General features: G+C 41.4%; 2 protein-coding genes across 3 annotated transcripts; both read left to right on the top strand.

The window, feature by feature from the left end:
- The first annotated feature begins 14,485 nt into the window (after window positions 1-14,485).
- LOC117249421 (small integral membrane protein 30) lies at window positions 14,486-15,254 on the top strand. The gene has a single exon (XM_033615073.2). The coding sequence runs from the start codon at window positions 14,544-14,546 to the stop codon at window positions 14,730-14,732; it is 189 nt and encodes a 62-aa protein (XP_033470964.1). The 5' UTR covers window positions 14,486-14,543; the 3' UTR covers window positions 14,733-15,254.
- Window positions 15,255-19,579: 4,325 nt separating this feature from the next.
- On the top strand, window positions 19,580-24,043 carry gpr85 (G protein-coupled receptor 85). Of its 2 annotated transcripts, none has more exons than XM_033615071.2 (2): window positions 19,580-19,714; window positions 20,982-24,043. In XM_033615071.2, exon 2 carries the CDS (start codon window positions 21,133-21,135, stop codon window positions 22,264-22,266), a length of 1,134 nt encoding a protein of 377 aa, XP_033470962.1. In that variant the 5' UTR covers window positions 19,580-19,714; window positions 20,982-21,132; the 3' UTR covers window positions 22,267-24,043. The 2 variants fall into 2 exon arrangements, with proteins under 2 accessions (XP_033470962.1, XP_033470961.1); XM_033615070.2 differs by lacking the exon at window positions 19,580-19,714 and adding an exon at window positions 19,774-20,041.
- Window positions 24,044-25,080: the final 1,037 nt, after the last annotated feature.

Below are 25,080 nucleotides of genomic sequence, written 5' to 3'. Positions count from 1 at the left end.
TATGGTGTATTGTCTTTTTGATGACTGCTTGAGGGCAACGTTACAGATGTTTTTTATGTGTTTTATTCACCTCTCTGTCTTTCTGAGGATTGTTCGGAGCTTGTGGATGCAAGACAAATTAGGTGACTCTGATCTTGAGTATCCACCTTGAGACTGTGCTGATTGTGGAGATCTTCTTTGGCTATCACTATAGGAAGAGTCACTCTCTTGCTGAGAGTTAGACGAGAAGATTAAAGCCACTCATATTTGTGTGTTAATTACGACAGTAGAGCAATGCAGGCAGTTAACGTAGCTTAGCATCAGTCAGGAAACACGGGGAAACACCAAGCCTGAGGTTCCAACTTTTAAAAAACCCTCTCAGAAGTCATTGTCTTCCATCCATCCATCCATCCATCCATCCATTTTCTAACCGCTTATCCTCTTGAGGGTCGCGGGGGGACTGGAGCCTATCCCAGCTGATATTGGGCGAGAGGCGGGGTACACCCTGGACAGGTCGCGAGACTATTGCAGGGCTGACACATAGAGACAAACAACCATTCACGCTCACATTCACACCTACGGATAATTTAGAGTCACCAATTAACCTAGTCCCCAATCTGCATGTCTTTGGACTGTGGGGGGAAGCCGGAGTATCCGGAGAAAACCCACACTGACACGGGGAGAACATGCAAACTCCCATTGTCTTCCACCTAATATTCATTTGAGAGTGCCATCAATGTTCTCATGTAGCTCCCTGCGAAAAAAAGGCAAAAAAGAACATTTTCCAAAATGTCAAACTATTCCTTTAACATCAACCATGCATACAGTGATTATATCCAAAAAGCATCAAGCATCCCATTAAAGAGAAACACCTTGTGATTCTAGACCACTTTTAACCTGTGACTTTTTTTCCTTTGTGTGTGTGTGTGCATGTGTGTGTACGTGCTTGGACAAACATTTCCATAGAAGTGAACACAGCAGATGATGAACCAACCACATCATTGCGTTCATCATTGCGAGCTACAGAGGTGATATTTACACCATGACAGGAAATGTGATGGGCTATCAATCTCCCATGCATATACATGTGCACACACTCACACATGCTATGAATAACTGTGATGTACTCGGCTGTCGACCGTATTTGACGCAGGATACGCATTAGTGTGCAGCTGGAGAAAACTTGATCACCTTGAGTGAATCAGCACTGTACCATTTTCCATCTATTCTAAAGGCGTCCATCTATTTTGTTTTGGAGAGGCTTATCAGCAAAACAGATGCTAATGAAATGAAACTGTTTGCACAGCTCTCCAAATACACTATAAATCCATTATAGGAATAAAAAGGTAAATACGTCACTGGAGATACATTGCAGAAAGCGCCCAGCCTGTTTAAAGAATTATCATTTTGTAAAATAGACGTGAGGTTTCCTCTCAAGGTGATTTGTTTTTTCAATGCTTTGCTTTAAATGTTGTGTAGTAAATCACTTTGATAGGGTAATGGTCTTTTTTGGGGGATATTTTATTTTTGAAATGAATTCATCATATCTCTGTTGAGCTAAAGTCACCCCTGTTGTCTGCTACACTCTGACAGGACTCTCTCTGCTTCCACTCATTCCATAAGAAACACCATGGGATAAATCACAGGGAGATACAGCCACTTTGCTGTAATATGATGCTATGAGCTTTATTTGATTGCATTTTAGTAAAACAGCACACTAAATAAACCATGCGTCGAAGAATGTGTTTTACAGAGATTGTTCCATTTTAATGTTAAGAGTAAGTACTTAAAGCTGCACTAATTGATATTTTTATATCAAGAAAACCATTTTTTAATGTAAAATAAGTTGGTCATAATGACAGACCCGCTGCAAATTATGACCCAATTCTGCATTGTTCACCTAAGCCCCTTCTTATTACCAGGGGGTTACAGTAAATACCACTGCTTTGTCACGACATGTGATAGACGCCAAAGGCACCCTTAAGTGTGTTTATAAGCTTTTAATTAACGTCTATATAAACTCATCCACAGGAATACTTGACGCTGAGAGCAACTGATGTAATACAAAGAGCGAGAAAGTCAACATGGGATGGGAGGGCAGGTAGGTGGAGCAAACTCAAGGACACCACAGTCAGTGAAGCCTAAAGTTGATGTTGTTTTAACACATTGTTAGCTCAATTTATGTACGGCTGACTATGGTCATGTGACATACTTACGTCATGTTGAGTAAAAAACATACTTATTTTTACCCCGAGCATGACATTTTTTTAACCTTACCAAGTAGTTTTTTTTGCTGTAACCTAACTGTGACCGTTTCACAACATTAATCAAGTGATACAATGTTTTACAGCTGTGCGTCAGATATTTAAGTTTTACAGCTTCCAACTTTACTGTTTTATTGACCTCACAGCTGCAGCTGTTACCAGCAATAAAACAAAACACAACAAAACACTGTACGCTACCCACCCAGCACTTTATAATGGACAGACAATATTAGCAATTAGCTGGTGAACACAGAGCAGCTGAAGAGTCAGACATTTTTCCATCAGCTCCAAAAGAAAGCCAAAGCTGCTCCGTGTCTGCTGGATGTTTAAATCATGGATGTTTAAAGAGAACTGGATAAAGCATTGGATAAAGTTTGACTTCAAGGTATAAATAAATCAAGGGTCATTGATGTAAGCGCACCAGGGGCTTGGTTTGACTAGGCTATTCTTAGCAAACACATTCCTCATATCAACCATGGATGTATAAACAAAACTGGACACAGGGCTGGAGGTGGGGCCCCTTTGATTCCTATTAAAGGGTTAGTGGTCAGCTCAGTGGTTCATGAAGCCAAAAAATATAGAGCAGGTGTCAAAGAGACTTCTGCCGGCTGAGCCAACAAATGTTATTGGACTGACTGCATCAAATGCAGATAGTAAAATGAATCATTTGGTGGAGGTTGTGACACTCAGAAAATGTATCCACTGATTTACTGACTATTCACTCACCATTTAAGTCTATAGGAAAACATCTTTGTGGACCGCAGGGCATCACGTGATTAACTTTAAAGTCCGGCGCAGTTCCTGGGGGCCTGATATTGCCAGTATACAGCTATTGTGTTGTGTGTTGACAGCTTATTGCTCCTAAAAAAATCAGAAAAATAACCAGTTTACAAATCAGAGTTCATAAATATGTTTCTTATAAATAGTAAAATTCTCAATTCTTTAATTCCTTAATTAATTTTTTAAGTGTGAAAGTTTTTTCACACTTTCTAACAGAGCCATACTGACTTGCTTGGTTATCCTATTAACTACAGAGCCACAGAAACATTACTGCGGACTATTTTCAAAAGAATGCCACATATTTTAAAATTGATTTCCTCTTGAAACAAGAAACTCCAGGCTTGAAACAGAGAAGGCTGATCAAAAGCTCGCCTCAATTAATATCACACAGAATGGAATGTACATATCCTCATGCACCTCCAACAACAAATTTGGTGAGCAGTGATCTTTCTACAATACTGTAGATTGATTTCTTACCTTCCAGGCGGCCATTAGTTTCTATTCAGCTCAGTAAATGAACTTGCAGAGACTTTCTCGAGGTAGGAAATCAATCACAGCAAATGTCTCATTTTTATTTTGTCATGTCATTTTATCTTTCCATGGTTGCAGGTAGTGTTTTCTGTTTCTTGCTCAATTCAAGCGCTTCTGGGTAACTGACATCTAAGATTTGGCACTCAACTGCACACAGAAAATAAAAAAGGATAAATAAGCTCTCAAATATCACTTGAAAGCACTGAGTAGTGAGGTTATGACTGCATACTACGTGATGATAATGTAGCACTGGCATAAAAGAAGAGTTAATATTCACAAATTATCTCAAGCAAATTTCAAGTCTCCGCAAAGACAAAGCAAATATGCAAGAATGAATTGATTACCCTTTAAAGCATTATACAACTGTCAGCGTAACACTAAGATGCGTGATTGTCGAGCATCCACCCTCAGACTCCCTCTCAGCTTCTAATGTGAATAGATAATTACACTGCGTCATTCATCTTTTTGCAGGTTTTGTGGTGTGTTTCAGCTCATCCCACGTCCCTAACAGCGCGTGAGTCAGTGTAGTCCAACACAGAGCCGAGCTGCCCTTTCTTTCTTTTTCTGATGTTGATTCAGACCCTCCTAAGTATTTTAACGTCTCGAACTGTGCCACAAAAGAGACAGGAAAATCCATTTGTCATGTCCCTCACGGTACAATTCATTATGGATGGGGCACTGAACCACTACAAAAGCAGCAATTCCTTTAAAGGGTCAGCTTTTCAGTGTTTTCTGAAAAACCAATTTCAGAACATAATTAATCTTCAGGGAGAGATGTTTTGTGCTGTTTGGTAAAGGTGGAACTCTGTCTTCGCTGTTGTGGAAAGTAATTGAGAACGGATGATGCTTACAAAACCGAGGACTCTGAGAACTGGCCTTTTCAGTCCATCGTACCTCTAACACATCTGAGGACAGATAACCTAGGTGCCGTATCCTTGGCAGAGTAAATAAGATAGAAAACATAACTCAGGCAACACAGAGATGAAGATTTAAACTGGAGTCTTGATGAATATTAAAACATTCAGCAGAAGTTCACACTTGACATGATATATAAAGGTCTGTGAATGTTCTTTTTTGCGAGACAAACACCATCAACAAAAACTTTATGCCAACTCACACACATATGCAAGATTTTACATCTCTATACTGGATTAAAACACCAGCTGAGACTGACATTTTTATGGAGTGCCTTCCTTGCCAGGTATGCCACTGACTTCCTGGCAGCCAGTGGCACTTAAACTTGAGTGAGGGGAAGAAATGTCTCTTAAAGTCAAAAGGGAAGGATAAATAAAAAGTGGAGTCACTGCAATGCACACAGACAGAAACTTGAAACTAAAGTACTACATTCTGCTCAGAATCCAGATGTATATCATTGCTTTTGTTTTTGATTTTCAAAAGAGAAATAATGTTCCTATTTATGTGTTACAATTGTGCTCTCCAGAGGGTGTGAATTTTTGGTTCAGAGTGACAGTGTTGGTAATGGTAATTTGATCGGTGCAATATCTGTGTGGGCGAGTGAGCACTGAAAATTGCTCATTATCCTTTGAATTCAGCACAGCATAGCAACACGGGCAGTGAACCAGCAGTGGTTGTTACGTTGTATCATTTGATCTGAGGACTCCGTGCATGTCAGTCATATGTACGTGTACAGTAATATAGAGAATGTCACCTAAAATCCGCCCACACAGGTTATTTTTACAAGCAGGAATTATGACACATATTTAGGTTTATTGTTAGGAGGTGACCTCTGGTGACAGTTGTAATTATGACGGGAGCAAAAAAGGAATTTAGGCAACACAGTATAGAGTGTAGAGGTGGAAAGGGGATGGGTCAAACGGACACAGGACTTTCATCCAGGAGGCTGGTGTTCATGTCCCATGTAAAACCAATCAGGGCTGTATGTATGTCATGTGAGATATGTCAAGTCACGTTAAAAGCTCAAAGCCTTGAAACTTAAATAGTTGCCATGGTAATCAACGTCCAAATCAGTATCTGAATACTTTGTTTTTTGGTTTTGTTTTTCACCAGTTAACTGTTGGAGGAAACTAAAAAGAGGTGGCAAGTGTCACACACAGATGAGGCCAGCGTCCTCAGTGCAGTCATTGACCCCCGCTTAAACCAATTAAATTGGCAGTCTGACCAAAAAAAGGAACAGGTAAGACAAACTGTGAAAGATTATCTCAGCTGGCAACTGTAGTGAAGCATCTGCTTTGCATCTAATGATGGGGCTCGACCTGCGGCATTCTGAGTTATGAATAACTGACAGAAACATTGCATGCATTGCACGTCTTTGCATCACTCCGTCACACACATGCAGCAGCAAGTCCTACCAAAGTCAGGCTGGTTGTTTCACAATGTCAACCACGTTCTTAAAACTCTGACCATTAACAATCGCATACAACCTATTTTGTCATTCACCAGTAGGGGCATGCTAATCTAGGAAATACTCCTGTGGGTCATATAAGAGGATAGGAACATAAAACCTATGTGATTGTAACACCTCATTTCCACTTACGTATGTGACTGCCGTCTGTAGATCCGTAAACATACACATGACACCTCTAGTGTCCAACGCAAGGAAGTGCTTTTCTTTACGAATGGATAGAAACCTAATAGAAACTACCTGTAGCCATGGGGGAGAGGCTAATTTTATCAGTTTTTAGCCATCCACTGGTTTGGAATATGGGCTTGGAACATTACCTGGACAAAAAACAGGACCTGTCAGGTACGTGGCATGTTTTGTGAAATATTCAATTAAAATGACGTATTAACGGCAAAGGAATCATAATGACAATCTAACTGTATATAATATATAACCACATTCTAACAGAATAACATTACTCAAACTAGATAAACAAGTTATTTTTAATCATACAAACTCAATTAACAAGCAACACAGGCAACTGAATTGACGGAAATAGCCTATTAGCAAGTTAGCAGCCTGTTAGCTAAGCTAGCACACTGTTATACAGTCTCTTCTTAATCCACTGCAAAAGTTCCATTTTTTTTAACGTTCTCGAAGCAAATTTGGGGCTGAAATATTACAGAGGGGAGGAGTTTTGCAAGCATATCGGATATCACGCAGATTGCCATAGGACTGAATGGACTTCTGGTTGTCTTGTACGGTGGCCGATAAGGACAAAGGGACAAAGGGAAAATGCAGCAAATACAGAAACGTGCTGCATTGACTGAAACACGCTGCATATGAGAAAACAAATGCAAAAAGAAAACGCTGCATATACACTCATACAACGGAAGTGCTCCAGGCCTCTAGGGGCAGTGCTGAGCTTCCACCCGAGAGACGGACAACGGACGTATCAACATATGGACCAGATGAGTGAGCGAGAAGAAGAAAGCTATGTTTGGAGGAAAGTTGGAGCCGGGACAGGCAACACAGAAAGGTACGTATTCTTTTTTATTTTTCTTTCTTTCTTGTTTTTCACACGTGACCCTCATCTTTTACTGTATAATGAAAGTGAAGCTGATTTACACAGCTGACGTTAGCGTGCTAGAGAACTTTGAGTTCTACACGAATAGTGTATCCCTAGTAGTAGTAATGTTAGCTAACGTTACTCTAACATTACTTTACGGGACACCCCAGGTTTCAGTTCGGAGACCTACTTTTCTGAACATTTTTTAATGTATAATACAGAGGTCATGATTATATTATAGACTCATTCATTACAGACTTTTAACAGCTCATATCATAAATAATTTGATAGTAGTTTTTGGGATATAAAATATTATCTATTAGTGTTTAGAGCTGAACTGCTGTGAAACAATCATGAAATAATGTTTTCTCTGATTTGCCTGCTGTCTATCAGCGCTGAGCGCCACCTCCTCCCATTCATTCTGTACCGTGGACACAACGCTGCACTGCCCAAGTCCGAGGAGGAGGACAGAAAAGACACTTTTGCAGTAATCCAAGATCAGAGGCATAAACAGGAAAAAAAAATGAAGGTGAAAGTGATAACAAGACCTAAATTTGTTTGCAGAATGAGGCCCAATGTGTACAGGTCCACAAGAGATGGCAGATTGCAGCTGAAGGTCTTCTCTGCAGACTGGATAATGTGCTGCAGCCTGTTCTTACTGAAAAATGTTGTCTTTTTATCTTTTTCTCCCTTTGTTTGTCAGGGTCAGCATCGGGCAGCCCCACAGAAGAGGATCTGATTCAGAAGTACTTCCATCTAAAGAAAGAGAAGAAAATGGAAATCAATAAAATGTAACACATCTATATAATCTGTCATTTGACTTTGTATGAGTGTGCATGGTCACTGGTGTGTGAGCATACCTTCACTGTTTTCTGTTCCTTCTTATACTTAAGATGTGTCTTTGAAAAGAATGTCTTTCTCTCCCTCTCTTTTATTTCCCTAAATTTAAGAAAGGACTCTACACCAGACCTTGCCGCTACAATGAAAATAAGAAAAGACAGGAATGAGACATTAATTACTCTTATTTATTCATTACTCCTTTATTAACTCTTTTTAAAGGGGACTTATCATACATTGCATTGCATTGCAGGCATGCATTTTTCCTCATCACATATATATAATATACATGTATGTATATAATGTTAAAATATCAGCTGCTCATATTATACATGGCCAAAGTTTCAAATAATGGGACAAACCTACGTAAAAGTAATCCCTGTGAGTAGAAAGCACAAGCCTAAGACTGCTCTGAATGCCAGCTGATGTCATCTCGCGAATCGACATATTCCATATTTCATATGCTCACAAGCACGTGGTTTCTATAGTTTGTTTCCGTTACTCCAGAAGCAAAGGAGCAGGACAGAGTGGGCTCATCGGGATCTAAATAGCTTTTGTGGCTTAAACAGTTTCAGAAAAAGGCTGAACTGAGGGGCCGCATAAAGGTACAGAACAAGACAAAAACGTTTTTTTTTTAAGACAAAGATTCATGCAAAGCTCTCGTGGAGTCTGAGGATAACACTGGAAAATGAGCAGATCCCCTTTAAGCTCACTAAAGGTCTCATCATTGATCTTGCAAGTCATTTTGAAACACATTTAACATGCTTGTAACTGAATTAGGCAAGCAAGATAGTACCAAGATCCATTTGAGTACAAGAACACAATTTGAACTCTTAAACAGTCTTCGAACTGCTTATTTTTTCTGCACTACAACAGATCTATGTACCTACACAAGTGCTTGGCTGTGCATTAGGATGTGCACTGGTGGTGGGCATCTCCTCTGGTGGGTTGTTTGCCACATCTTTTAGAAATATAGGGCCAGATCCTCAAAAGGATTGCACTGCTTTTGCGACCTCTAAACCTGTGCAAATGAGAGAAAAAAATAGCGTGCAATCCACAAAGCACACGCAAAGGGTGAAATGCATGCAAACTGAACACAAACTGTACTGCCACTCCTAGCTGCGCCGGTCCAATTTGCATGCATGTAAATTAGGGAATATTCATAAATTCTGCGCAAAATTGCCCCCTTCTTATGCAAATAAGCCTCATTGCAAATACCACCTAATCCACAAAGACCAGCGCTAATTGCCACAGGCAGTAAAGCGGTGCTATTTAACGCCAGTGAGACCCGTGTATTAAATCCGCGCAATTTCTCTTTCTCCCTCTCTCACTCTCTCTCTCACGCAAAATGATTGCAAATTTCACTCAGTTGGTGGTAACTGTGGAGCATAGCCTATATAAGGGCTGTCCTGCCAGGACTCCGGTAATCATGACAGCAGTGATTGTAACCAGGCGAAGGCACCGTAATGGCAGGCGCGCACCAGAAAGGATTTATCGGAAGAGAGTAGCCTATCACTTTTTGATTTAAGTGACAATGAAATCATTTGCAGATACCGGTTGCCAGGCCGCATGATCCTTGCGCTACTAGATGACATCAAGGATGACATTGAGCCTGCCACCCAGAGATCCCATGCTTTACCTGGCATTGTCAAATTAGTGTGTACTAGTGATGCGCGGGTGGGCTCTGACGGCACCCGAATCCGCATCTATCCATCAATCATCCATCCACCACCCATCCGAGCAAATTAATTTTCTGTAATTACAGACCCGCATCCACCCGCACCTGTATGTTTATATTATCAGGAAAGATTAGATCCTGACCGATCCCGTCAGCTGACTGATATTAAAATAATCAATAAAATGGCGACGTTACTCCGTGCGTAAAGGTGCACATTGGCACTCTTAATGATGAGACACTCATTTCTGCTGCTGCGGGGATCACTGTGTTAAATAAACCCTTCCACATGACACATTTAAAGAGTATGCTTGCCCAGCCAATCATGCATTATTTATCAGCGGGATATAAGCATGATGATATAGAGGGCCTATTGTATTGCACACGACACAAGTAGGCTCATTTCACATTTTAGAGCATGCAATACATTTTCCCCTCATTAATGTTTGTGAAAGCAATTTGTAAACTTTGTTTTTAAAGGGTGCGATTTAAATAAAAGTTATTATTAGGCTATTATTTTCACCCACCCATAACCCATCCGCCATTAATCAGATTGTTCATTTTTATCACCTGATCGACGTGGCGGTTATAACTGCCATTCGCGCATCTCTAGTGTCTACACTACAGGTTCTTGCATCTGGCTCTTTCCAGAACCCCATTGCAGGCGTCTCAGGGCTCTCACAGTCATCCATCAGCAGGGCCAACCTGTGAAGTGGAAACCATTTCAGGTGACTACCTCTTGAAGCTCATGGAGAGAATGCCAAGAGTGTGCAAAGCAGTAATCAGAGCAAAGGGTGGCTATTTTGAAGAAACTAGAATATAAAACATGTTTTCAGTTATTTCACCTTTTTTTTGTTAAGTACATAACTCCACATGTGTTCATTCATAGTTTTGATGCCTTCAGTGAGAATCTACAATGTAAATAGTCATGAAAATAAAGAAAACGCATTGAATGAGAAGGTGTGTCCAAACTTTTGGCCTGTACTGTACAATTCTTTTGACACACCTTCTCTCCCTTTCACCTCACTCCACCTTCCTCTTATTCAAAAGCCCGTCACTGATCAATAAAGTATCCAATCATATGTGGAGACGAGGTCGAAAATAAACTAACGTTAAATGCAATCAAATCCCTGGGGTGTCCCGGAAAGTAACGTTAGTTACAGTACTGTTAGCTAACATTACTACTAGGGATACACTACTCGTGTAGAAGTCAACGTCTCTAGCACGCTAACGTCAGCTGTGTAAATCAGCTTCACTTTCATTATACAGTAAAAGATGAGGGCCACAAGAAAACAAGAAAGAAAGAAAAATGAAAAAAATATACGTACCTTTCTGTGTTGCCTGTCCCGGCTCCAACTTACCTCCAAACATAACTTTCTTCTTCTCGCTCACTCGTCTGTCTCTTGGGTGGAAGCTCAGCACTGCCCCTGGAAGCCTGGAGCACTTCCGTTGTAGGAGTGTATATGCAGCGTTTTCTTTTTGCATTTGTTTTTTTATTTGCAGTGCGTTTCTGTATATGCAGCACGTTTCTGTATATGCCTTGCGTTTTCCCATTGCATTTGTTTTCTCATATGCAGTGTGTTTCTCTATTTGCAGTGCGTATTTCTATTTGCATCGCAATTGTCCTTGTTGGCCACCATAGTCTCATCTCTGTACGCATACATAAGTGGAAACGAGGCGTAAAGGTTGGAGGACTTGCTGATAATATACCATGTTGTGATATGAAGTGTATGAAATAACATAAATGAAAACTAACATCTAGTGGAAATAATAATAATGATAATAATAATACATTATACTTATATAGCGCTTTTTAAGGCACTCAAAGACGCTTTACATATTCAGGGGCAAAACTAAAAACAGACAAGCAAGAGAATAAATAAGGGATGAGGAGAAGAAACTGTCAGGGATTGAAAGCAGCGTTGAAATCAATGCTAATGGTAGCAAGGTAGGCTAATTAGCAGCAACCTTTCAAAATAAGCGGTTCAGCCTAGCCTGCTAGCTTTCTTTTTTGTGTAAAATCCAAACTTCCTATTGGTCATTTCAAATGTTTAAAGGGCCAGTGTGTAATATTTGGCATGGTTTATTGTCAATCTGAATCTGAATCTGAATATTCTACCCATTAATATGTTTATATGTTTTTAAAGTGTATGATCGCTATAAAATAAAATTCGTTTGGTTTTCGTAGCCTTATAATTATGCTTTTATATATATATATATATATAGCAAGGGCCTTGCTTTAGAGAGATCGCCATCTTGCGCCGCCATGTATGTACGGCAGACCGAGTGGACAATCCAGCCAGCCAGAGAACGCGTTTCGCGTGTATAAATGAACCAACGAAGACAGCGGAAGGAAGGAAGAAGGAGGAGGAAACAGGAGAGTGTTAGTAGTTCATCGATAGAGAGTAGTGAAAGGTTTTTATAGTTATAAAGTTTGCGAATGGACCACACTTACCACACAACAGGAGAGAATGAACCTGAACCATCATCTGCGAGGAAAAGAAGACGCAATTTCACTCCTTGTGATGCACTCTCTGCGGCACTTTTCCTCCTGATGATATATCTCCCCAACGATGGTAGCACCGAATCCCATTCTGTGCATTCAGCCTCTCTTCTCACCCGCTCAGCATCAAACACATGGAGTTCCTCATCTGTATGCTCCGGCTCAAACAGGTATGGCTCTGGGTCTGTGTCCGCTACAAGAAACTCTTCAAAATCGCGTTCAAAGTCGTCCATTGCAGCTACTATAGTCTGGAGATATTGCTAGGCTAAATAAACAGCTGAGCTCTGTTTACAGGCTACGCTGTCAGTCAGTGTGCGGGCTGGAGATTGGCGGAGCAGAGAGGGATGGGGTGCCCACTTAGTATCGTAAACGAGTATGTGTGTAAAGTTATGAAGTGTGTCTGTTACGCCAGAAGAGACAGAGTTTGGGATGGAGTGGAGTGTTACCGGAGTTTCTGGAGTGCTCAAATAAACGGGCCTTTGTCCCGAATACTCCTCTGGTCTCCTGCTCGTGAGGGATTCATTACAATATCGTAACATGGTTTAGATTTCTAAATAAACATTCACGTCGTCACTAGATAGACCTACTCCTGAAAAAGTCGTGTGCCGACGGGAGGGGTGAGCGAGTGAGCCCTACAATCTAGAATTTGACCAACGGTCAACCCATTTTACACACTGGCCCTTTAAAGTTTTAAAGAGAATAGATGTCTTCAATTGCTGACAGTAGCTACATGACAACCACTATCTGAGCTTGCTTTACAGGTCTATACACGGCTATAATGTGCTGCAGTCGGTAGCCATGGAACTATGGAAGTTCCTAACAATGTCTGAGCACTGCTGGCCATTTCCACTAATAAATCACGTGTCCCTTTTGAAAAAACAAATACATTAGCACAATATCTGCAAAAGGAGAGTGAAGAGAATTCAAACTTCACTTTGACTTTAAAGTGATGAGGCTAAGTCTTGAAAAAACACTGTCTCACTGGTGCAGATAGCCTACGTACATGCTGTAAAGAATGAGTCCCATTCCGTCTCTTAAGTGTTGGCTACAAATTTCAGGACGGGGCCTTCAGGTAGCTACTGAGCGGCACATTAAGATGCAGGACACATAAGTAGGGAAGATTAATGTCACTGTCCTGGCCTGTTTGACAAACACTCTCATCTCTGGATATTCTCTCATCCTCCCACTGATCAATTACCAACACTGCTGAGATCCAGGGTAAGTGCTGCTGCTAATGCTGTGTGTATCTGCCAGCATAGAGTGTGAATCTGGAGGACACCTCTGATGGCTTAGCACATTAAAAACATCTCTCAAGTTGGGTTTTATGTTGTTATTAAGAGCTAAAACTTGCCGTAGTTTAGGGAATTAATATAACTTTAAGGAATACGCAAACAGATCCTGCTGTTTCATGATTTATGTCCTAAATAAGAAGCTCTTTGAGGGGGCTTGTACTGGCCGTGTGAGCCAAATGCAACCACAGAGATCATACGGGGCTCGCGAAAACTTGAATGTATGTGTGTGTGAGACTCGTTGCCAAACAGACAGCAGGACCAAGAGAGAGAGTGTGTATGATGAGAAAGTGTGAAGAGTGAGCAGAGGGAATGTGTGCCTATTCATCTCCTCGCTGGGAGCAGGCAGGTACAGAGGTATGGCAGCCTTACAAGGTCAATATTTTACTTTGGCTTGTGCTCGCTAATTAAATTACAGGCAAAGTGCCCCAGGAGAGCACACAGAGAGATATAGACCCTGCAACACCCCCCCCCCCCCCCAACCCACAGCTCTGCAAGCCAAACAATTTGTAGCATGAGCTGAGATGTGAGCGTGTTTAGTCATCGCAACACGGCCGATTTGGAGCGAATTTAACATGTTTCAGGAGATCAGGGGTGTACTGAGGCACGGCACGGCAGCCAGGGTGGAATCTGAGATAACAGTTCTTTCAGTGTGAAAATCTCTTTCCTGTCGAAACTGAAACGGAGCAGGAAAGTTCGCTAACCTTGAGGCTGCGTTTGGCATCCGATCTGACCTTGACCACCAAGTGTCTCATGCAACATACAGTAATAGCCTATGCATGTCAACACGTGTTTGTCGTCAGAGGGCATATCAAGCTTCAGACACGAGCTGCTGATGAGCCTGACTGATGTAAAACAGTCTCCTTTGTTTATAGCAGGGCCTGAGGGGCAGGGACACGAAGCACTGACAGCCTGTCACCCTAATCGTCACTAATAAGAGGGGCAATGTCACAAATCCACTCGCTGTGGAATAATTACACTCTGAATCCCACAACCAGTTTGTGTTTTTATTTGATCCGTGAAAGAGAAATCCAAACAACAGCAGAATTATGCAATTATTTCTGTGCCACAGGGCAAATGCAAACTCAAAAAGAAAGTGAAGCTTCTTTAAGAGAGTGGGGGAAAAAAAGCACCCAGAAGGCGCAGGTTAGAATAATGCAGCTCTGTCATTGGCTGAGCGCACCAGGAAGTCCAACCGCTGTTGCTGTCATCTGACTCTGACGCAGGCGCTTCCTGAAAGTCAACAGCGAAAACATGGCTCCCAAACTTGAACTTCCAAACGCTGCGGCGATCATCTGGATGATCTTCCTCTCCCTGATCCCCCCTGTGGAGGCTTACGATGCGGGCGACGCGTTAGCCCTGCTCCTGTGCACCATCCTGACCGTGGTGGGCTTCTGCGCGTTCCTCGGCTGGTACGCACGGAAGCGGGACGGACCGCAGTGACAGAGACTCTCTGAATCCTGCGCCTGCCTTGTCCTGTTATCATCCACTGCATTAATACCTCTCTGTGTGATCTAATGTGGATCTGGCACAAAGTTTGTGTCGAAATGACTTATATGAAACGTGCCTTATTGGAATGAGTGCGTCAGGCGCAACGGGGAACCACGTGCAGAAGCCGGAGGGGAGTTGGGGGAATGATCCAGGAAGTCGGAGGAGCTGTTACCTGTTGCACTGCTGAGATTAAAGACCAAACATTGTTGCCTTCTGTGTGAAAAGACTGCTGCAGCTGCTGAATATTATCCCAAGGATGCTTGCATTGCACATTGCGCATATTTTTCCCACGCTTGGAGCGATCACTGTGATTTCCTGATGTGTTGATGTCTCCAATGTGCAACATGACATTGCCATTGTTTTAAAGCACAATATCACAAGTGTGGTTACATGAAAAGAGTGGAGCTGTTGTTGCAATTTCTGCTGTTAAAATGTGTGACAGTAGCTCTGAGAATAAATTGATTCATCTGCTTGTCATAACTCGTGGTTTGTATGATATTTGAATTATCATTTAGACTGTGTTATAGGGGTTGGATGTGGAGGATCTATAAAGGAGACGGGGATAGCCACACTTATATATTGCTAAACTCTCAGCTAAATTAACATTACATTAATTCATCTGTTGCATACTGTCAGAGTTGTCTAAAATATGTGACAGAAATTTAAAATCTTGACCAACTTAATATTGAAAGAAGTACCCAGCAGTGCCGGACCTAAGACATTCGGAGCCCTGGGCAACACCACCCACCTTCACCCCCACCCCAAAATATCATTATTATTATCTACACTTTATTGACAAGAGCGATAGCTACTGAGAAATCAACATAAATAAACAACTTAGCTAAGAAACTATCACAATTCGTTTGCCAATTAGCCACTTTTGTATCCGTCTTGTTTCCTACTGTGCCCCATGTGGCTTTTGCCTTTTCATTTTCTCTTGTCTCACTGTGATGCTCTCCACATCACACTTGACTCCGCCATTTGCCTTCTGTTTGATTTTTTTGACATAAATTAACAAAACAAAACCTTGGGATACTTGAAGAATCAAAAGGAAAACTGGTTATGCAGAAAATTGTCAGAATGTGTGAGCAGTATTTTACCGAGATGGAGATGATTTTGAGAACTTCATTTACAGTACAAGTAGGTAGATTAGTCAACTGGTTACTAACGTAGGGGTCAGGCCCCTCTTAAGGGTCGCAAGATGAACCTGAGGACTTGTGGGATGATTATTGGTTTACTAATCTCTGCATTTTGTGTGAAATTTTGGAGAAAAATTTAATTATTTGAGCCTTGGATAGATATTTACATAAAAAGTTTTGAGAGAAATTGTCTTTTTGGAATAACTGCTCAGACATCTGGAACATGACCAGCGGTCCAAGTAGACTTTGACCAAGTGCTTTGTGGAAGGGGTCACAAGCCAAAACCATTGGGATCCACTGGTTTTATCTTTAACAATATTTTAATTATGTAAAATCAGAATCTTAATAGTTGTATGAAATGTCATCACTCAAGTAAAGCACAAGTAATTTAAACTTGTAATTAAGTAGGCTACAGTACTTGAGTAAATGTACTGAGCAAATATAATAAGCTTGAAATTCTCATATGAATAGGAAACACAATAAGTGATCAACTTTATTACCTTGACTACCGGATGATTTAGAGTTATTATTTAACCTTGGGATGATACATCAAAGTGTTTACGAGGTCTGTGCCATAATGAGTGATTGTTCATTAGAGAATATGAGGACGTGCACAATCTCCCTTTGCTTTAATCATTTTAATTTACCTTTGTCTGGGTGGCAGAAAGAGTTTCTTTTGGAATTAAAATAACCACTCACTACTACTGTATCCCCTAATAGTGCGGTGTCAACCTCTATGACTGTGTGCGTTAATTATCAGTGAGCAGGTCACCATGACGTTTGGTAAGCTGTGACTGAAAAGGAGCTGGATTCACTTGGCTCTCACTCAGTTGAAATCTTTTTTAATCATTAAAAATAGAAATCTGCACATTGTACCCGACTGTGTTAAAGTGGTAACACAGTAGTGTCACATTTCCTACATGCATGATCATAAAAAAAATATGTTTTATGGCCCAGGTAGCTACAAAGAAATATTTCAGTGTGTGTGTGTGTGTGTGTGTGTGTGTGTGTGTGTTTGTGTGTGCAGTTGTGTACATGTGGCTGATTGAATCATTGTTCACTTGTTACACCGCTCATGGCTGCTCATGACATCACGGCTCTCCATACATGGTTGAGAAATCAAATCCCATGAATTTATCATGCTGCCCGGGCAGAATGAACAACAGTGCGCAAAGTGCTCGTCAATTATGCATATACAGTACAGGGGGAAGTCATTCTACCTTGAGGTGAACCAGGCTGCCTGATTTAACCCTTCGCTTTGTACATAATGGTCGACATCTCTGTAGAGTGAAACATGTATGAGCAAAATGGAAGCAGCAGTATGCTATATAGCTTATTGCATCTGTTAGAGACAGCAAGTAAAATGTCCAACAGGGGATTAAAGACTGTAATAAAGATCAGCATAGATTCATGATTACTAAACGGGCCTTGACTAGCAGGCACAGGCTCAGGGGCCTTGAGTGTCAAGGGCCCCGCTGGACTTCACATGCAAAATGTCACTCAAATTAACACATACTGACCTGAATGAGACACAAAATAACTGCAAACAGACATAAATAAAACCACAAGGAGACACAAAATGACTCCAAGGAGACACAAAATGACTCCAAGGAGATACAAAAAACTACAAAAGACAAAATCAACCACAAAGAGACATAAAAACTACAAAAAGACAACAAACAACCACATGGGAGACATAAAATATCTACAAACAGACCCAAAACAACCACAAGGAGACACAAAATGACTCCAAAGAGACACAAAATGTCCTCAAAGAGACACAAACAACTACAAAAAGACAAAATCAACCACAAAGACACACAAAATAACTCCAGAAAGACAATAAATTACTTAAAATAGACACAAACAACAACAAAAAAACAACCACATAAGAAACAAAAAATTACTTCAGAGACACAAAATAACTACAAACAAACCCAAAACAACCACAAGGTGACACAAAATGACTCCAAAGAGACACAAAATTACCTCAATAAGACAAAAAATGTCCTCAAAGAGTCACAAACAATTACAAAAGGACAAAAATCAACCACAAAGAGACACAAAATGACTTCAAAAAGACACAAAATGTCCTTAAAGGCACACAAAAAACTACTTAAAGACAAAATCAACCACAGACACAAAATGACTAAAGAAAGACGCAAAATTAGATCAGAGACACAAACAACTACAAAAAGACAACAAACAACCACAGAGAGACACAAAATAATTCCAAAGAGACACAAAATGGCAACAGTGACCAAAACAGACACAAAATTATCTCAAAGAGACACAAAGTTACTTCAAAGAGACACAAACAACACAAAAAGACAACAAACAACCACATGGGAGACAAAAAATGACTTCAAAGAGACACAAAATTATCTCAATAAGACAAAAAATGTCCAAAAGAGACACAAACAACTACAAAAGGACAAAATAAATCAACCACAAAGACAAACAAAATGACTTCAAAGAGACACAAAGTTACCTTAATTACACGCAAAATGTGCACAAAGAGACACAAAATGACCCCAAAAAGACACAACATGTCCTCAAAGAGACACAGAAAACTACAAAAAGACAATATCAACAACAAAGAAACACAAAATGACTCAAAAGAGACACAAAATGACTCAAAATAGACACACATTGGGGCTTCGGTGGCTTAGTGGTAGAGCAGGCGCCCCATGTACAAGGCTGTTGCTGCAGCAGCCCGGGTTCGACTCCAGCCTGTGGCCCTTTGCTGCATGTCACTCCCTCTCTCTCTCCCCCTTTCACCCTTGTCTGTCCTATTCATTAAAGGCTCACACATTTACCCTTAAATGTTAAATGTTTTGTGTTTAAAGAAACACAAAATTAGTTCACAGAGACCCAAACATCTACAAAAAGACATAAAACAGCGACGAGAAGACACAAAATGGCTCCAAAGAGACACAAAACAACCAGCTGCTCAGCTCATAGGGACTTGGCTTGGGAACCAGAGGGTTGCCGGTTCATGTCCCCGTATCAGTTCACCAAAAGACACCAAAGTGTCCTTGAGCATGCACTGAACCCTCAACTGCTCGGGGCACCTATCCAAGGCAGCCCTCTCGCTCTGATATCTCTCCATTTAATGCATGTAAAGGTCCTGTTTGTGCTTGTGTGTGTATTCAGGCCTGTGTGAATGTGACAGCAGATTTTAAGTAAGGGGACTTACTTACTTAAGTCCCCTTACTTAAAAAAGTCACAAACCGACAAACCGAGAAAAAAATGGATGTCTTGCTCCTATGTGTGAGAGGTGGTGGGGCCCTTTGCACTTCTGTGCCCAGGGCCCCATTGTCTCATAATCCGCCCATGTCTAGACTGTATAAGCTTTTGGTGTCATTTCATTTTAAACGTGATTTAAATCAATCTAAAACAATCAGGAGAATGATGCGTGTAAAACTGTCACTAAACCAGTAATCCATTTCCCGTTACACTGGGGGTTAATGAGTCCTGCTGTAACGCGTTACCGGCCAGCAGCGGCCCGTTGAGCAGATGTTACCGTGAGAGAGAGAGAGAGAGAGAGAGGGGGGGGGGGCTGCTGCCGCTGCTGCTGCAACAAGAGACAAGACGCGTCTTGGATCACAAATAGGGATGCAGGGCGCATGCGCACTGGGCTCCGTTTACTGTAGGATATTCACCGTGGAGGAAAAAAAGGGGGGCAGGCAACAAATCAGGCTTCTTTTTTTTTTTTTTACAAAAACAGCAAAAACCCCGACTCGTGCAATGTAATTAACCTGCCGGAGGGAAACCAAATAGGATTATCAACAGGTAGGGTTTTGATTGATCTTGTGATCGGCTGTCTCTTCTCTCTCTCTTTCTCTCGCTCCCTTCCTTTTTTTTTTTTTTTTTTTTTTTTTTTTTTTGGCCTTGTCTTGTGTGGTGGCTGCGAATTCTGGGCAATTCATAGCAGGGGACTTGGAAATTATTCTAGTCTAATGGACGTACGGATCTCCGCTTCGCTGTTATGTTTCATCCAGCCGGTTGGGATGCGAGGACGATGGTTTTAACCTGCTGTGGTTTTCCACCCGAATCTGTCGGATTGAAACGCGCGTAGCGAAACACTCGGCTGACAATCGGGAGGACGCATTTAAACGCGTAAGTAGACACCAATATTCATCATAGTCAGATGTGGCTGTGTGTCTGTTTTTTCCAAACAATAAAAACAAACAGCGATCGAGCAGAACATCCCATAATATTATCACCGGCTGGCTTGTTATTGTCACTTCCATCCTGACTGATAATCACACCCGCGCATTAACGAGCCAAATGATGTCGAAATGCGGCTTCAGTGTGTGTTACACAGTATATTAGAACATAGGAGATGATAGGGAAAGTCGAGCGGCTCCATAACGCCCTATAATGAGAACACTGCTTATTAACGTGAGAGCTGTAATTCAGTTAACCTTTCATCAGACAAAAACTCGGATGCTTTATTGTGTATAATGCACCCTCCGTCGATTTTTCCACAGTGCACGAAGGCAGGGCGAGTTTATTCGAGGCACCCACCGCTCCAAAGAGCCGTCCTCTGTTCTGCAGGGTGGAGGGTGTGATCGAGAAGAGCTTATTTTGGATGCATTTCTCTTAATGTTTCGTGTCCTCCCCTAAAAAATCTATCCAAACCGAGCCTTTTCTTAAAATATATACATAATTTCAAAGGTAAAACCAAAAATGCGTCGTCTCCTAATGAAGGCTGGGCTGTGCTTTGTGCCTGCCTTTTGTTCAGAGAAATTCCGAAGCCACAAGACATAACTGTAATCCTGTAACAGATTAATGCTTTAGTCTAATCAAGCTCCATCACTGTCTGTCTGTGTGTCAATCTATCTGTCTTGTATTGGAGCCGAGGCAGAGCTCTGCACTGTGCCACTCTAAATGTTAAAATGTAAAATAAATATATAAATGGCAGGCGGAGGGAGGCAAAATGATTGCTTATCACATTCTAGATTGTGCAAGTGCAGTTGGAAACAATGCAGCTGTTGTATGGGATTGAATGCTGATGGGAGGATAATATTTTTCAGGGTTTTTTTTTTTTTTTTAGGTGTGATGAGACAAAAGAACAAAGGATGCCTTAGAGGAGAGGTTGCCTATATGCCTGGAAACCTCTTCAAAGCACACCGCCAAATGGATCTAACGCCTCCCCCTGCCACCTCTAGATCATGATACTTGGCTGAAGCTATTCCGCTATCTTTATGATCCCTCCTCCATCTATGGCGAACTATAGCCATGCAGGGGACCACACCATCTTGCAGAATGTCTCTCCTCTCGCCACGTTCCTCAAACTGACCTCTCTGGGTTTTATCATCGGAGTCGGTGTGGTTGGAAACCTCCTGATCTCCATCCTGCTGGTCAAAGACAAGAGCCTACACCGGGCGCCCTACTATTTCCTGCTGGACCTTTGTGCTTCTGACATCCTGCGCTCCGCCATCTGCTTCCCCTTTGTCTTCACCTCGGTCAAGAATGGATCTGCGTGGACCTATGGCACGCTGACCTGTAAGGTGATCGCCTTCCTGGGTGTGCTTTCCTGTTTCCACACGGCGTTTATGCTGTTCTGCGTCAGCGTCACGCGCTACCTGGCCATCGCGCACCACCGTTTCTACACCAAGAGGCTGACCTTCTGGACCTGCTTAGCTGTCATCTGCATGGTGTGGACGTTGTCAGTGGCTATGGCGTTCCCACCGGTGCTAGACGTAGGGACGTATTCTTTTATCCGGGAGGAGGACCAGTGCACGTTCCAGCACCGTTCCTTCAGGGCGAATGATTCGCTGGGCTTCATGCTCCTGCTGGCGCTCATCCTCCTGGCCACACAGCTGGTTTACCTCAAGCTCATCTTCTTCGTCCATGATCGTCGGAAGATGAAGCCTGTCCAGTTCGTGCCTGCTGTCAGCCAGAACTGGACCTTCCACGGGCCAGGCGCCAGCGGGCAGGCGGCGGCCAACTGGCTGGCTGGATTCGGTCGAGGCCCCACCCCGCCTACCTTGCTAGGCATCCGGCAGAACAGCAACGCAGCAGGCCGTAGGCGTCTACTGGTATTGGATGAATTCAAAACAGAGAAGAGGATTAGTAGGATGTTCTACATCATGACGTTTTTCTTCCTGGCACTGTGGGGGCCATATCTGGTCGCCTGCTACTGGCGGGTGTTTGCAAGGGGCCCTGTGGTCCCTGGAGGCTACCTGACGGCAGCCGTGTGGATGAGCTTTGCCCAGGCTGGGGTCAATCCTTTCATCTGCATCTTCTCCAACAGGGAGCTTCGGCGCTGCTTCAGCACCACACTCCTCTACTGCAGAAAATCCAGGTTACCAAGGGAACCCTACTGCGTTATATGAAGGTTTTGCTGTGGGGTTTTTTTCACATCTATGTCTCTATTTCCCTGATTGATCTTGATCTGGGCTCGTTCCCATTGTACAGCGCACTGTCTCTTCTATCTCTCTTCTCTTCATCCTCCAGTTTTCCTCCTGTTCCTCCTTCTCCTAACCCTTGTTTTCAGAGGTAGAAGGTGGACCGCCAATCACGAGGCTCCGGCCGGGGGTGATTGAATATAAAACGTATCAAACATGGAGGCTGAAGGGAATGGGAATACGCAGGAGGTCTGGATCCCCTCCTGTGTTTATGTTCTAGTAAACAGACATTTTTGGAAGGCCATGCCAATGCAGAGAAGCAAAAAGCTGGAAAAAAAAAATAGAAAAAAAGAAATGACAAAACAATAAAAACAAACCCTCTCTTGCTTTGGATATTTTGAAGACGTGTTATTCTGTGAGGTGTGAAATACATAAATATGAAAAGAAAAAAAAAAAAGAACAAAAAAACAAAGAAATGATACCTCTCAAGGAATCACTGGAAATGTTTTACATTTTAAGAGTTGCACTAAAAAGAAGATGTAAAGATGCTTTTTTTGGTCAACAGTTGCCAGTTGCATTGCAAGGACAACTTTTTTTCGTTTCCTTCTTTTCCAAACTAAACAATGAATGCTTTAATTTGCAACAGACTACACAATCGCTGTAAGTAAAGCAAAACTTGGTGACTGTTGGAATACACCATCACAAGAGGATAAAAATGGTTTTAATGTAAGTGATATCTTTTTCATTTACCGGGCGGGGGCTTAACGACGGGGATTTACAATGTGTGGTTTTTTCGAAGTTGCAACTTAAAACTAGAAATGATTTCTTGTAGTTTTACGATCCATATGTCCCTAGTGTCTGGCATTGTTATTTTCTTATCACCTTTTACAAAAAAAGAGGAAAAAAAACGAAGAAATGATGTTTGGATTTTGAAAAAAAAAAGTTGCTTTTAAGAACAAACTTGTGCTTAAAAAAGACATTGAAGAAGTAGTTAAATGTTTCATCATATCCATGTACCTAAACACTATCATATTGTTACAGTATTGCTGATGCCACTCCGGGTGTTCTTGCCTTAATGGTTATGATATTGTCATGTTTCTTGGTTGTTGGGTTATTATTTTTTTTACTTCATTTTATTTCATTCACTCCTAAGAAGTCGTTTTTTTAAGATGCAAGGGGATGTTTTTTGGTTTCTTTTTCACATCAATGTGAAGTGCATGTCCATTTTTTAAAAGCTGGTCCACTCCCATGAGCATCACAGGCCATACACTGAGCAGCCCATTTTTATTCTGCAATGGTTTGCTTCACCCCACAGAGTGCTCAGAGCACAGGGAGTGTGTGTGCGCGTGTGTGCGTGTGCGTGTCGGTGGGTGCATGTGTGTGCGTTTCAGAGCGTGCTGCGTGGATCAGACAACAGTCACTTCAAGACCAGAGCCTTAGTATGAAATCTTGCACAATTTGTAAAAAATGTAAAAGAAAACGGAAAAAAAAGAAGACATTTAAGGCACACCTGTCTTGTTTCTACTTTCCCTACATTTGCTCTCTACTGATTGTTTTCAATGACTTACTTTTTTCTCTTGTGGCCATTTTAATATTTATTATGTATTCTTTTTTGTATATTATAGATAGATTGTGTGTAAGTATGTGAGTCTTTCATTTTGAAGTCCCGAATGTGAGTACAGTTTCAGTTAGGATTGCATTTGCTGAAAGTTAACTGTGTAATCTGTTGCTTTTTTTGAAAATAAAAAGTTTCCATTTTACAAAATTTGTTTTTTATCCCTCTCATTGGGTGGAAATCTGTACTGTATAGCCATGCTAACATCTGGGAAACATCTGCCAAACCCTTCGGAATTGGTGCAGTCGTGGTAGTGTTTTGAAATGGTGCAAGAGATTACTTACCAATCCCTGCAAGTCAAAGATTTATATTTTTATCTCTAAAATGTCCTTTTCTCACCTGAATTCATGAGACTTCATTACAAAACACTCAAAAAATCATTACCCTGTGATTGCTTTATACTTTAAAGCCACTGCAGAAATGTTAAATTGTCTATAATTTGTATTTATGACTAATGTTAGTTGGTATTTCTACAAGATTTCTGTGTGTCATTGAGAAAGTGATAACATTTTCAAATGTGTCTTCTCTGCAACACAATCTTTTCTGTCATTTGAGTCCTTGGGACAGCTTGTCAAAACAGAATATATGCTAAACCTTGTCATTGAATGTGAAGTGTGTTTGACATTTAATGGGAATAATCTCCATGAATATATCCCTGGGCACACTCACCCCTCGCAGTTTTTTCATTCCGTGTTAAAGGGGAATACCACAGAATTTCAGATGTAATATTATGCAACTCCCATATGGAATGATGGCAAGCCACTCTGGATTAATGAATACCCTTGCACGGAGCCCTGTAGCCACAAATGACATATTGGTTTGTCGCATTCCCTCGTTTTTGAGGTCACATTGATGTGCAGCTGTTATGAAAATGAATTGGGAAGATATAGAAAATTTAATTCTCATTTTGCAACATATTTGCCACCTCAAATGCCTCAGCAATAAATAAATGTACCAAATTATAAGGGCAGCTTTTCAAAAAATTCCTCATAACTTTCATGCAAGGATTCATCCATTTCTTCAAGGTTAAAGAATGATATTTTTTATTTTACTTTAGAGTTTGAAACTGAGGCTAGTAAAGATCACAATACCATGGCATGTTTATTCTTAAATTGAGTGGTATTCCTCTGTAAGAAGACTGTGATTACAGTATGTTGGCAATGTTCAAATGCTAATACGTGCATCTG

The sequence above is a fragment of the Epinephelus lanceolatus genome, chromosome 23 (genome assembly GCF_041903045.1).
Source record: "Epinephelus lanceolatus isolate andai-2023 chromosome 23, ASM4190304v1, whole genome shotgun sequence".
Lineage (NCBI taxonomy): Eukaryota > Metazoa > Chordata > Actinopteri > Perciformes > Serranidae > Epinephelus > Epinephelus lanceolatus.
This window is presented reverse-complemented; position numbering and strand designations above follow the sequence as displayed.